Source organism: Lutjanus erythropterus, chromosome 23 (assembly GCF_056507025.1).
Source record: "Lutjanus erythropterus isolate fLutEry1 chromosome 23, fLutEry1.hap2, whole genome shotgun sequence".
Lineage (NCBI taxonomy): Eukaryota > Metazoa > Chordata > Actinopteri > Lutjaniformes > Lutjanidae > Lutjanus > Lutjanus erythropterus.
This window is the reverse complement of record NC_139339.1, coordinates 14,532,221-14,545,310: the sequence shown is the minus strand read 5'-3', so window position 1 is coordinate 14,545,310 and position 13,090 is coordinate 14,532,221. Positions and strand designations below refer to the sequence as shown.

The 13,090-nt window shown below is 38.2% G+C and overlaps 1 protein-coding gene across 1 annotated transcript in view; it reads right to left on the bottom strand.

Moving 5' to 3' along the window:
• Positions 1-42: 42 nt before the first annotated feature.
• Positions 43-13,090, bottom strand: part of svep1 (sushi, von Willebrand factor type A, EGF and pentraxin domain containing 1) — a 121,141-nt gene continuing 108,093 nt past the window's right edge. Inside the window, exons 42-49 of the mRNA XM_084711731.1 lie at positions 12,094-12,267; positions 11,826-12,002; positions 9,900-10,070; positions 7,410-7,580; positions 4,100-4,195; positions 2,895-2,990; positions 1,778-1,871; positions 43-348 (exon numbers count right to left, since the gene is read on the bottom strand). Coding sequence (XP_084567857.1) covers positions 318-348; positions 1,778-1,871; positions 2,895-2,990; positions 4,100-4,195; positions 7,410-7,580; positions 9,900-10,070; positions 11,826-12,002; positions 12,094-12,267 — 1,010 coding nt within the window. The 3' untranslated portion in view covers positions 43-317. The remainder of the gene's footprint in view (positions 349-1,777; positions 1,872-2,894; positions 2,991-4,099; positions 4,196-7,409; positions 7,581-9,899; positions 10,071-11,825; positions 12,003-12,093; positions 12,268-13,090) is intronic.

Sequence of the window (13,090 nt, the reverse complement as noted above, 5' to 3'; positions counted from 1 at the left end):
ACACCCCCTCGATGTTAGAGCAAAGAATCTGATCAAAACAGCTTTTAATGGTATTTTATGCTTTAATAAAAATGTGAGAATAGTTTACACATATACATTGGACAATCACATCAATAGTTTTTACACATCGTACAAGTATATAGCAGCATATGTTTAATACTGTCGGTTCTCTATATGAAAAAATACAGCTTTATTTTACAAAATGGTTCTTGCTTTGCCTTTTGCAGAGAGATGAGAATGAATGGTTTACAAGTGTGTCAGTTAACTATACAAGAATTCCCTTCATAAGACGATTCACATGGAGCTGAGAGGAACCTTTAGAAGTGATAGTATCCTGATTTCCTTTTCCTGCAAAGAGAAGGAAGAAGTTTTAAATAGACGTGTATGGAATTCAAACTTATTCTGGCTCTAGCATTGCCCCGTTTTTTTTTTTTTTTTATTCAAAAGTTGACTGTGACAAAAGCTATAACCATGTGTCAACGCTGAGTGTTACACTTGATCACTGAAGAGTATTTTTTCTGTAAGATTGTTAACCATTCTCTTCATATCCTGTCCCTTCTGTGTCACAGATCAATATTTAAGAAAAGAGTTTTCCATTCTCACAGATGTGCTTGTTTTGAAAGTTAAGGTTACTCATAACTGAAGGAAAATCACTTTGAACATTCACATTAGAGCAGGAGTGTCAAACTCACTTTAGTTCTGTTGCTTCCGTTGCTTAAAGGGACAATTAATCCTAAAATCAAAAATACATTGTGCCTGTATCCATTTATACTCTTGTTTTGCTCTAGACATGTCTGCCCTCTCTCCAATAAATAGATCTAGATGGCATTAGTCCTGGGTTAACAAACTCTGTTACCTCAGGGTTAACTCTTAGGCCAGGGCTAAGACATGCGGTGTACCAGCTAAGATACGGTGTTAGAGCTCATCCAGGTTTCTGAAACCAGGATGTTTACATCGAGACTAGCACTGATTATCTCTCTCTCCTCTATTCCACACTACAAGGTATCAAGTTGAGGGAAAAAGCCATAAACCTGACATGAAATGTGTTTCATAGTCAGTTTGACAATGAGGGAAGTAAAAACCAAAAAAAAAAAAACATTGTTCGTGGACTACAAAGAGGGGGAATTTGCTCCTTACTTATTTCCTGTAAGATTGATAATTGTATATAACTTCCTTATAGCTACAATGAAAACATCTTACCAGGACAACCAGCAATGAAATGGACACAGGTATGTAAAATACATAACTAGAAGCTGTTAATGCACAGTTTTAAATAGTGTGCTTTACTTTATTGTCTGCAATAATTCTGAGCAAGCAGGCAGGGTCTTTTTCCATATGACAGATTCATCACTTAGTAAGAAAAGGGCTGACAAAAATGCCACAGTGGTGGATGACTCATAGAAACCATGAGGCTTCTCATGAAGCTCATTTGCTTAGTTCAGTTTCCTTCATCCACGTGTACAAAAGAGAAGACTGGGGAGCAAAATGTTGCTGTCAAGGATCTGGATTTTCCATTAAGTACATAAAAGAAACTGAATGTGGAAATTATAAGTAAAAAAATGTTAAAACTTGTTACTAGTTTGTAAACATTTAACTGTATGTACACACCCAGCTGTATATATTAATACAGTATATATTATAAATAAGTTAGTGAACTTATTCTAATATTTGTTGCTGTAATTATTCATTAGAATTAAATCTATTTATCTGAACATTTGAAAAAAAAACATCTCAGGAGAGTTTTGGCATATTTGAAGAACTTTTTTGTTTTTTTCACCTGGAGCAGTCGTGTCCGCTCCAGCCTTGACTGCAGTGACATCTGTTCGGCCTGATGCATCTGCCTCCGTTCAGACAAGGTGATGAACACACAGCTGTGAACAGACACACACACACGCAACATGAAAACACAGTGCAGTCATTACTGTCAGTGCAGGTTTTTGCTCATGAGACAGTAGCACTGAGAACTGTAAAAGATTGTCCCACAAAGAAGGAAACATGCTGGAAACGTCTTCATGAGCAGGTAGTCGAGTCCTGCGCTACAGACATTTGTATTATCAACCAGCTGCAGAAACAACAAAAGAAAAAGCCTATTTTGGCAGAAGTACCCTTTAAAGGAGTGCGACGTCATGTCCTGCCCGGCGTGTTTGTTTTGAGCTCTCAGAGCACAAAACCTGCAACATACTGTCATGACAGACAGATGGTTAAGTGCTCACTCACTCTTTTCTCCATTATTATCAACTGTCATTAATTAAAACTAAGCGAAGTCAATTTTCCATGTTGGTCATCTTCTGCACATTCATAAAAATGAGAAAAAAAATGCTATTTTTGGATTGTAGTTCCTTTTATGCGCATGCAGAGCAATAGTATATAAATTTTAGTTGCACTAATCACACAGGACTTCTACTTCTTTGCAATTTACTAGCATTTGTGATTCACTTTCATTCAAATAAGTTAAAGTTAAATACAGAAATAAAAACAACGGCACCACGTGTCCATTATTTATTTATTTTTTTATGTTTTTATATAATTCTGCAGCTCACCAGCAGTGTTCCTTCTGTTGTTGTACATGTGTTTTAGCATCAAAATGCTATTTTCCCACCTGACCTGATGTGGGATTCTGCATGACGACATTTCTGTATATTCACCCCCTGGGATGAGGGATGATCACTCTAACCTACGTCACTGTTTTGTGCTAACAGCTGAGTGGGAGTTTCCTTTTGGAAAACCCAGAACAGAACACAGGTGGAGTCATTGTTTACAGGATTCCCTTTACATCACTGTTACTATCACCTTATGTCACTGTGGTAATAATGCACACAGTAGGTGAACAGTTTTACTCACATATGTACCAGCGTCAACATGTGAACGCATCAGTGACTCAGACATGAACTCACCACTGTGACAGCGTGTCCCCGTCCACCCAGTGGGACACTCGCACTGATAGGGTGCCACGCAACGGCCTCCGTTCAGGCACGGCAGGATGCAGATAGCTGTGATTAAAGAGGGGAGCAAACAGGAAATCATTTAAAATCATCAGTTCTCTCTCTATCTGTTGAAATCCAAAATATGTGATTCAGTTTTGAAATTCAACATCTTTGCGACTGCAGGCTTTGAGAGAAGCATATTTTTTTTTAGTGATGAAGAGGTGATCCCTCTTAAGTTTCAAGAAAGCAATACAGTCACTGCATAAAGAGCTAATTCATTTCAGTTCTTGAATTCTGGAGCCACAGTACAGTGATGTTAAAAAATATTATTATGGATGTTTCTGATAAATTAAGTCTATGACGAAGAAAATAGTAAACTGTTATTGCTGCATGGCGGTTGCATGTCTCCACTAACTAGTCAAATTGCAGTTTACATCCAACACCAGGACAAAGGACGTGCAGTGTGAAATGTCCTTTTAATTCACTTTACAATAATATTAAAAGAAATCCTTCTTTAAAAAGCTGGAATCAGTGAATGTTCTGATATCCATTCAGCAGCTGTTGAGGTTCTTCAGTCTGAACCCTTAATTCATCATACATCCACCGAGTGACACGTATCAAGCAGGTATCACATTATACAAAATCCACACCAATCAGAAAAACACCAAACTTTCCAAAAAATGCAAATCTAATCATTATTAAACAAATATATTTTAAAAAAAACATATAGATCTATAATAAATACAACCAACAGAACCCATGTTACACAAACACAAACTCTCTGACGTGACCTTGGCTACCAAATCATTTTCCTCAGTGGCCTGGAGAGAAGTTTCCAATCTTGTGTTTTCATTTTTGGCGATTCTTTGATTTTTGCTTCTGTTTCTTTCTAACTTCTGTGTTCAGCGAGGAACAGACAAAATGTCCATCAGCTGCTGCACAGTGCTTTGTTGAAGTGCAGGGAACGAATGACAATAACTCTCTGAGTGTCTCAGCTAAAAACAACCTGCCACTCTATTATCTCTGGATCATGTTTGCCCACCATTGTCCACTAAAACCTGCTTAGCAAGCTGGTTGGATTCCTGTGTGTTTGAGAGTGTTTGTAACACACTTAGGATCATGTTCGGGGTGTTGTGTCCAGTTTAGAGAGCAATATTTGATGATTAAATACTTACGCTCTTCACAAAGTCGGCCCATCCAGCCCTCAGGACAGGAGCAGGTGTTGGGCCGCTGACACACACCTCCGTTCTGGCACTGCAGCCAACACACCGCTGAGGGAGAGGACACACACACACACAAAGACATGTTTTCATACTTCACACACAAAGGAGCATGATTCTGATCATATTCAACTCAAGTGCAGTGAAATAAGACAACAAACAACAGTTGCAGGTTTTTTATGTTATTTCTCTGCCGCGGCCTCCAGAACGTCTGCTGCAACTCTCGGCCATGCGTCATGCATGAGGACAAAGGAGGCATTCACACACTGCAGATTAAATTCCTCAGTGGAAACTTAGACATCAGAAAGTCCCTGGATATGTGTGTGTGTGTGTGTGTGTGTGTGTGTGTGCATGTACACGTAGATAGGAACGTGCACACACCCAGCAGCTGTTGAGGAAAGGCTCGCCTGGATCCAGCCTTTGTTTTCATATGTAAAACGTGAGAGGCCATTTGAATTTCATGACGCATGCAGCAGTTTCTCTTTAAAGCACAACTGATTTGATTTCCTGATTTGTTACTTGTACCCATGTTTTGTATATTGTACAGCCACTATGCACAGTAAATCCATTCACTGTGGATGATATGATATTATTCTGGAAATTCATTTAAATGAGTATTAGGACCAATGTGGGGGTAAAAAAAAATACTACATAGCTGGGGGAGGGGGATAATATTCAGAGAATAAACTCACAAATTTACAAGACAAAAGACACAAATCTATAAGAATAAACACAAATCTATGAGAATAAACTCTCACATTTATGAGAATTAACTCACAAATTTACAAAAAATATTAAAATTTATAAGAAAAAACCCACAAATTTACAGCAAAAGAAATATTCTCTGAGAAAATTTGTGACTTTAATCGCAGCTAATATCTGAGTTTGTTCTCTATAATCTTAGAGAATATGATGAGTTTTTTTCTCATAAATCTTGTTTTTTCTTGTAAATTTTCCACTTTAATCTCGTAAATTTATGACTTTATACAGTGCAGTTTATAGTTTTGTATGTGTTCTGTGGGTTGTGATGTTTGTGGAAAATACTTTTTGTTTTAATTCTCAATCTGTCTACACAACCTACAGTAACTTAAACCTGCACTGGATTTTGACTAAATTGAACCTGCCGTAAATCAGATATAAAAAAGTTTTCCACAATGATCCTGAAGGCATCAAAACCAACACTGAAATTATGTCCAAGCTTTAGTGTACTAGAAATATCTTGACATGATGTCACATTTTCCAGTCGTGGCAGATGGCTACTCAAACAGAAACTGGTTTTGGTCGAAGTTTTTCCTCCTTACAACAGAGTTTTTCCTCACTACTGTTGCCAAGTGCTTGCTCATGGTGGGAATCATTGGGCGTCTGTAAATAACATTATGAAGAATACTGACTAGATGTGCTCTGTATCAAAATGCCCTGAAACAACTTCTGTTGTGAATTGGTCCTACATGAATAAAATTGACTTAACTATATTTTTATCAACTTCATTTACAGGAAAGAGAAAAATACACCAACAGCAAAATACAACAGCAAGCCTTCATTAACCTACTTCAACAGCGTTAACATGACAGAGGGATTATTTTTTCTCTAATGAAGCTGGATCCAGGCTTTAGAAAGTATTCACTGTGAAGTCACATGTGAGAACAAACTTTAAAAAAAAATGCACAGGAAGTGGCATCAATCATTATACAGCAGGAAGAAAGAGGATCTGTGGTGAAACTACCTCTTTAGGTTGACTAATTTACTATTTGGTTTCCCAGCCTTAAAGGACCAATGTGTAGGATATACTGGCATCTAACAGTGAAGGCTGCATGTTGCAAACACCTCACCTCATTCTCCACCTCCTACGAGAACCTACAGTGGGCATGAAACTCACGCAAAAGACTGTCTAGAGCCAGTGTTTGTGCGTTTTGAGCCTCTGTACTGCACCCTCTGTAGATATAAATAGCTCATTGTAAGATAACAAAAACACAATGATTCTTATTTTTAGGTGATTATACACTAATGAAGACATAATTACGAATATTATGTTAAAGGACTTTATTGAATACTCGACTCTGATTGGTCAACTGACCTTTCTAAAGTCCCACTTTTTTTTCACTCAGGTGATCTTAAAACAAAGTGATCTCTAATGTTAGCCAAACACTAGCTAGCTAGCGTTTGGCTAACATTAGCTAACTTAAGATTTGACCATATATGCTGCTTTTACAGAGAAGAAGACAGTTGACCGAGTTACCAAGTTTGCTCAACTGTTATTGGAGCACAGAGTAAAAAAGGGTCAGAAATAGGAGGGAAGAATTAGAAGCAGTCTATGGTCTGCTACTGAATAGCAGGCCACTGCTATGAATAACATACTACTGTTATGTACATCAATTTAAAATAAATATGTTGCATCAAATTATTGTTGTTGTCTTTTTTTGTAAGTAGCTGTGTAATAAGCAGGATGATACACAGTAAGTGGCTCATTACTGGAAAAAAAATCCCTTCTGTCAGGGTTTATTTCAGAGTAATGACCTGCTCACTATATTATCCCTTATTTATCACATGGTCTTGTTAAATTCTTGATTCTGATTGGCCAATTACAGCATTCTAAGGTCTATTATTTCTGTATAGCAGACCATTGCTATGTATGACAGACCGTTGTTATGAAGAAGAGACTGTTGCTATGGACACATTTCCAGAGGAGCAATAATCATTTGAAAAATTATATTTTGTGTCAAATTATAACATTTTTTGGTAAGTAACCATATAATATAAGAATACTCGGGATAATGTACAGTGAGCAGGTCAATAATGTGAAATAAACTCTTTCAGGATGATTCAAGACTCAAATGCAAAGGAGTTCATTTTGCAGTAATGACCTGCTCACTACATTATCCCTTACATATTCAATTCCTGCCATATTCTGCCAATAGATCACCCTAAATCTTACACACAGGACTTTTAAGTGGTAATGAGGAAAAGGCAAAAAAAGAGCCCATAGCAACATTTTGACTACTTTACCCAGTTCCACATACTGTGCATGCATGCAACTGTTGTAAACCCAATTGAAGCAGGCATAAGAGGACAGAGAGAGCAGGCACAGAGAGGTTAATATCCTCCAGAGAAAACTGTATCTATTGTGGGTGAGCAGCAACAGGCCCAGAGGAATTAAGCTGAGGAGCGGTAAGCATCGTTTGCAAAAGGGACAGTCAAATGAAGCAGGAAGCGTCCTGGGAAAAGGAGAGAGTCCCTTCTGTCAAACACAGAGGTGTGTTCTCGCTACCTCTGCATGTCGGAGGTGGTGTCCAGGTGCCGTTCTCCAGACACCTGCTCCTTCCAACGCCCTCCATAGCGTAGCCGCCAAAACACGAGTACACGGCCACGTCCCCGAACTGGAACACCGCCCCCCGCACCACCCCATTGGCCACGTGGAGGGGGGGGCCACAGGACACCCCTGTACAACAGCCCAGATGGAACGACCCACGAGTTACTCACTACATTTCCTCTGTCTGTCTGCTGCCTTCAATCTTTAATTAAAGGTAGAATAAGTGACAACAGGTGACTTTGCTGAATGGCCTAAAACGTTTTAAGCAGATCAATCTTTTGTTTGAACAAAGAGGAAAGTTGCCAAGTCTGGACAAAAGTGGACAAAATAAAAGAAACATCTTACAGTACAGTGCAGCAGATTAATATGTTAATATTTTCTTGAGAATGTCATTTTTGAGGCCTCCCATTGCAGTCAAGATTCTAAGGGAATCATTAAGAAATTAAAATTTCGATTCCATCTATCAGTTCCTACACTAATTAAATTAGTGCTTATCTTTGCCCCGCTTATCACTTCAATTACTATTGAACTGCACTTCTACATCATAGTGTATGTTATCTTGACATACTGTAGATGTCACTTACTTACCCTTTTGTTTGATCAAGCCTGTGCAATATGTTGGGGACAATGTTCCTATCTCAACTCTGATAACTCCAGCTGGACTGGTGTAATATACTAGACTCCTTATTCACAGTGGATTATCAGAATGGTATCCAATCAACATGAAGTAAGCAATGGACAAAGTCCCTAGACCTCCTTAAAAATTGCCCAATTTTGTGAGATGTTGAATTAGGAGAAACTTTATAAACTTTGTGAAACACTGTCTAATTCTTGATAATTTAGGCCTTCTAGTAAATTTAACAAATGTTACACATCAAGTTATTTCTTACAGCATCACATTTGGTATTAGCAAACAGGTTTTATTTGCATTCAGAGTGAGGAAATGAGATCCGATCACAAGTGGTCACTTGAGATACATCTGGAGATGCATTGTAATGCCAAGTGTGAATATGCATACATACACTTACAGCTGTCAAGTGGCGATCGGACCACTCCAGACTCATGTTAATACCAGGTGTAAGCAGGCTCTTTGTGGAGCTTATACTGTATTGTAAGGTGTTTCTGTTATTTTGTCTACCCCCTTGTATAGCTATAAAAAAACTGCATATGAAATTGTGCACTGCAGGGTAAGAAATTTGTGTCCACTGAATGAAATCAAGCCGTGTTTTTTTTTGTCTGTGTCCCTCTATAGCTGTGGAGACAGTGAATTTCATGCTGGATAAATAAACTCTCTCTATGAAAATTCCCCTTTAGACCAAAACATGACTAGAAGGATCACAGTAAACATGCATGTAGGAGAATTACCATCATGCAAATACAAACAACGAGCCATAGCAACGTAAGCACCATTGTGTTACATATTCAAGACAACTGCACGTAAGAAAGATGAGAGGATTATGGGACAAAGGTTGCCATAGAAGCTGCAGAGGTTCCTGTAATTAGTGCAGCGACACAGTGTTTGATGCAGCCCCGTTTGTTTTGATTAAAGCTCGGAGAGAGACAGACGACAACAGAGAGAAAATTGTTCTTCAGATAACAGAACGGCCACGCAAGTGTAAAGACACGTTTAGCACAAGACAAGGGGAGCATGCAGAGGTGTGAAACATTTTTTGCTTGATTATCTCATGAATAATCACATGATTGGCTACCTTCAGTACAGAGAATATTGACATCCTTTGATTGATTTGATTAACAAAACTAAACAAAACTAAATCACATGACATGATCAAGAAGGAAAAAAACTGATTGACTGACTGATTGATTAAAGATTAAATGATGCATGCTTTTAAGGCCAAAAGTGAAAGATTTTGGAAAATTTAGCGAAATAAAAAATCTGGGAAAGCTAAATTTTTTTTACACAAACACTTAACATGAACAAACATCACTGGCAATTATCTGTTAAAATTAAAACAACTATGACAAACACATATAATTCAATTAACTAATTAGAACAATTACACATCATAAAATTAACTATAAATAAGAACAAATTAAGCAAAATCATCTTACACTTAAACTGAGAAAATAACAAGATATGAAATACATACAATTTAATCAATAAAACAATTTGCTGTGTGGGCTTTCAACCAAAATATGTGTGAATACTGATATGTGATAATTTAATATCAATCAATATTAGTGGCCTCCTAATGAACATTATTTCTGTCATTTTAAATTTATTCAAAATAAAACATATACTGTATATTTGCAGTTGTGAATTAGCAACTTTGATTGCAAGAAATATTTTGAATATTTGTACCCGAGGATCAAACCTTACAAATTTTTTAAGAACTAATTGTCTAGTTGTCAATAGTTATCTCCTCTGCAGTATTTATTTTCCATCATAACTTGTCATGCAGCAGTGAATATTCAGTATTGTTCACCTACTTTCACACACTGAGCTGATGAGGCTCCAGGTCTGGTCCGGCCTGCAGGTGATGGTCCTGCTGCCTTTCACCTGCTGACCTTTGGGACAGGTGACATGGACTGACTGTCCCACATGAAACTGCTGCTGGGAGCCGTCGTCCCTCCAGCCTGGAGGAGCCGGGCAGGACTTGGCTGTGAGGAACAGAAAAGAGGAATTGGTTTTTTTTTTTTAATTAAGGTATTTTTATTCAGTAGCTTCTGAGGTTTTCCAAAAGGCAGATATTGTATATTTTATTAACCTCTGGAATCTAAGAGAATAGACCAATAAAACAGATTTCAACAGTTTTTTAGTTGATTTTAGTGGCTGAAACTATTTGTGATAATGTGTCAAGAACATCTTTACAAAATTCTGTGATCCTTGGGCAATCCTATACACAGTGACATTACAGTATGCTCTTGTATTGCACACGCTGGTCTGGATTTTTGGCATCAAAATGTTGTCATAGGGAGTTACGTAAGTATTCATGATGCATTTGCACTGCAGGAGTCTAAATCTGCAGTCAGTAGTGTGAATCTGGGCTTCATGGCGTACCTGCTCACATTCATTATTTTGCTGTCTCTGTATCCAAGTCACAACACCAAACCAGTCTCCTAATGTCCGAGGACTCCTCTGCTTTAGTTTTAAGTAGGTCAGAGTGTCAGTGACATACTACAAAACCTTTTTAATGTTTTTAAACTAACCCTCTCTCTGTGATACCTATTTAGACCCATGTATGATCGACAGGCTGTATTTGGTGATGTTCTTTTTGTCCATGTATGTAAATTGGGGTAAATAAATATTGAAAATATCTTTAGATGTATCCAATGAGACACCAACACAGACATGGCAAACTATCACAGAAGTTGAGCTTGACAACTTTCACAAAAGAATTTCATTATGCTTCCACTTAAAGTACCTGGAACTTTTAGTCCCAGGTACTACTTTTCAAGGAACTAAGAGGTTCCCTCAGCCCATTGTCTGCACTTCCACCATGGTCTAAAGACCTGTAAAGATTAGGCAAATTTGTTTACTTGACATATGAAAATGCAGTAGCTGTATTTTCAGACAGGCATATTATTTGTGCAACAACAGTACACATAGAGGAAATTCAAGTTGCACTGCTGGTGATTGTGATTCATTGTTGTAACTCCATGTTGATGTGTCAAAGCCCAAATCTGGCTGAGATAAAATGCTGCCAGTACATGACAAATCAGAAAAGTTCAGCCCTGCAAACCCCGTCCCTAAATTTCCTGTACTTTTTGGAAGTACTACCCCCGAGCAGGGATGTTCTGGGACCATGGACCTTAATTTAGACTCTGGTCCCAGCGGTGGAAACACAGAGTTCCTTCAAAGCTCTCTAGTCCCCGGAGAAAGTTCCTGTCATGGAAATGCAGCTTATGTTTGGTGTCAACAGTGCATACAAAGAGATGTATTTCATGTCCACAAAATATGTTTGAATCCAAGATTATTTTTATGTTTGTTACATAGTACATCATTTTTTACTTTATTTTTTTTTCTCAGAATTTTTTTCTTAGAAGTCAACTCTAAGTTTCATTTTTAAACACATCCTGACGTAAACTGTGTGTATTTCAGTACACTGCTCTGACTCAAACTGTTGTTGCCTGGAAAAAGACTCATAAACCCTTTTGTTGTGAAACAGATGTGGAAACTAAGTGGTGTTGCAAAGAATTTTGCACGGGGTGTGTACTTGTATTGTGTGGTGCAACTATTGCGACAATGCTCATTAAAGTCAAACAGAACAAGAACCCAGACAAACACAGTAGGACACAGTGGCAGGTGGTAATAAATTCACTCATTCAAATCTCATCAGTTAAGTTCCCCGTCTTTTGCATGCATGCTTCTGTGTAACCGTCTGTTAGTGTTGCGGTGTGTGTGCAGTTTCTCACGTTGACAGGTGGGGAAAGTGGAGCTCCAGGCGTTGCCTCCTCTACACACCACAAGTGGATCTCCCACCAGGTTGTAGCCTTTATCACACTGGAACTCCACAGCGCGCCCTGTGTTCAGGTTGTGTTCCTGCACTTTGCCATGCAGCAGCTGTTTGGGGCTGTCGCATCCTTTAGCCACTGACATCAGAGAAAATAACAGAGATTAAACAATTCAGAAAGAAACGACAATGACGATGGATGTTGATGATGATCAGGCCGTCCTCCATACCTTCACATGTAGGTGCTGGCAGACTCCATGTGCCGTTGGCCAGACAGACAAGAGTCTTTGGGCCGGCCAGCTGCAGGCCGTCATTACACACATAACTTGCATTTTGTAGATGAGTGTCTCCTGTTGTGTGGACCTGTGCGTTCTGTACTGTGGGAGGAGGCCCACAGGACTGTGCTGAGGAGACAATAGACAAGTATGAACACAGTGTCACAGGTGTGGAGGGGCTGATCCACGTGTGTATTCATATATGAAATGTATTCAGGGTAAAGGTGTAGAGGGTGTAACCTAACATTCCTTTTGGTGTATGCATAACAGTATGCAAAACTCAAGGTTTCATCCTTTATACATTCAACCTACATAAAAGAGATTTTTCTGAAAGTGTTCAGTATTTTCAACTGAATCTGAAGACATCAAATAGGACAACAGCAAACAGTGTACATGTCTGTTTATCTTCCCTTTTCCACACAAACTGAAACACAAATTAGGCCAACATGGATGTAAAGCAAAAGTAGGCCTACACAAGTTTTCAGCATCACCAAGCATTGCACATTTTGTGCATTTTCCTTAACCGAGAGTTGAAAATGCTAAAATCGATAAAACGATTAACACTGAAAAAATTAATTGATACAAAACATTCTTTTCTTGGCTTTTTCTATTTCTTTTTTCTCATTCTAAGTTTAAATTTCCTTATTCAAACAAAGACAAAACAATATCAAATGTCATTTCTAGACTATTGGTTAAATTCTTAACAACAGTTAAGTGATTAATCATTAATCATTAACACACCAAACTTGAAGCAATATTATGAAATTGTACGCATACTGCATGCAACAGTAAGTACTTTATAAGGGCTAAATGTACTAAAAGTAAACAGAAAGAGTATGTGATTTGGAAAGCAAGTCTGTCTCTGGGGGCAATGAATAATAGTCCTGGGCCTCCGGTGTAGCCAGTAGATGTCCAGATAACAGTTTATCCTGGCCAAGATTTCCACTTCCTT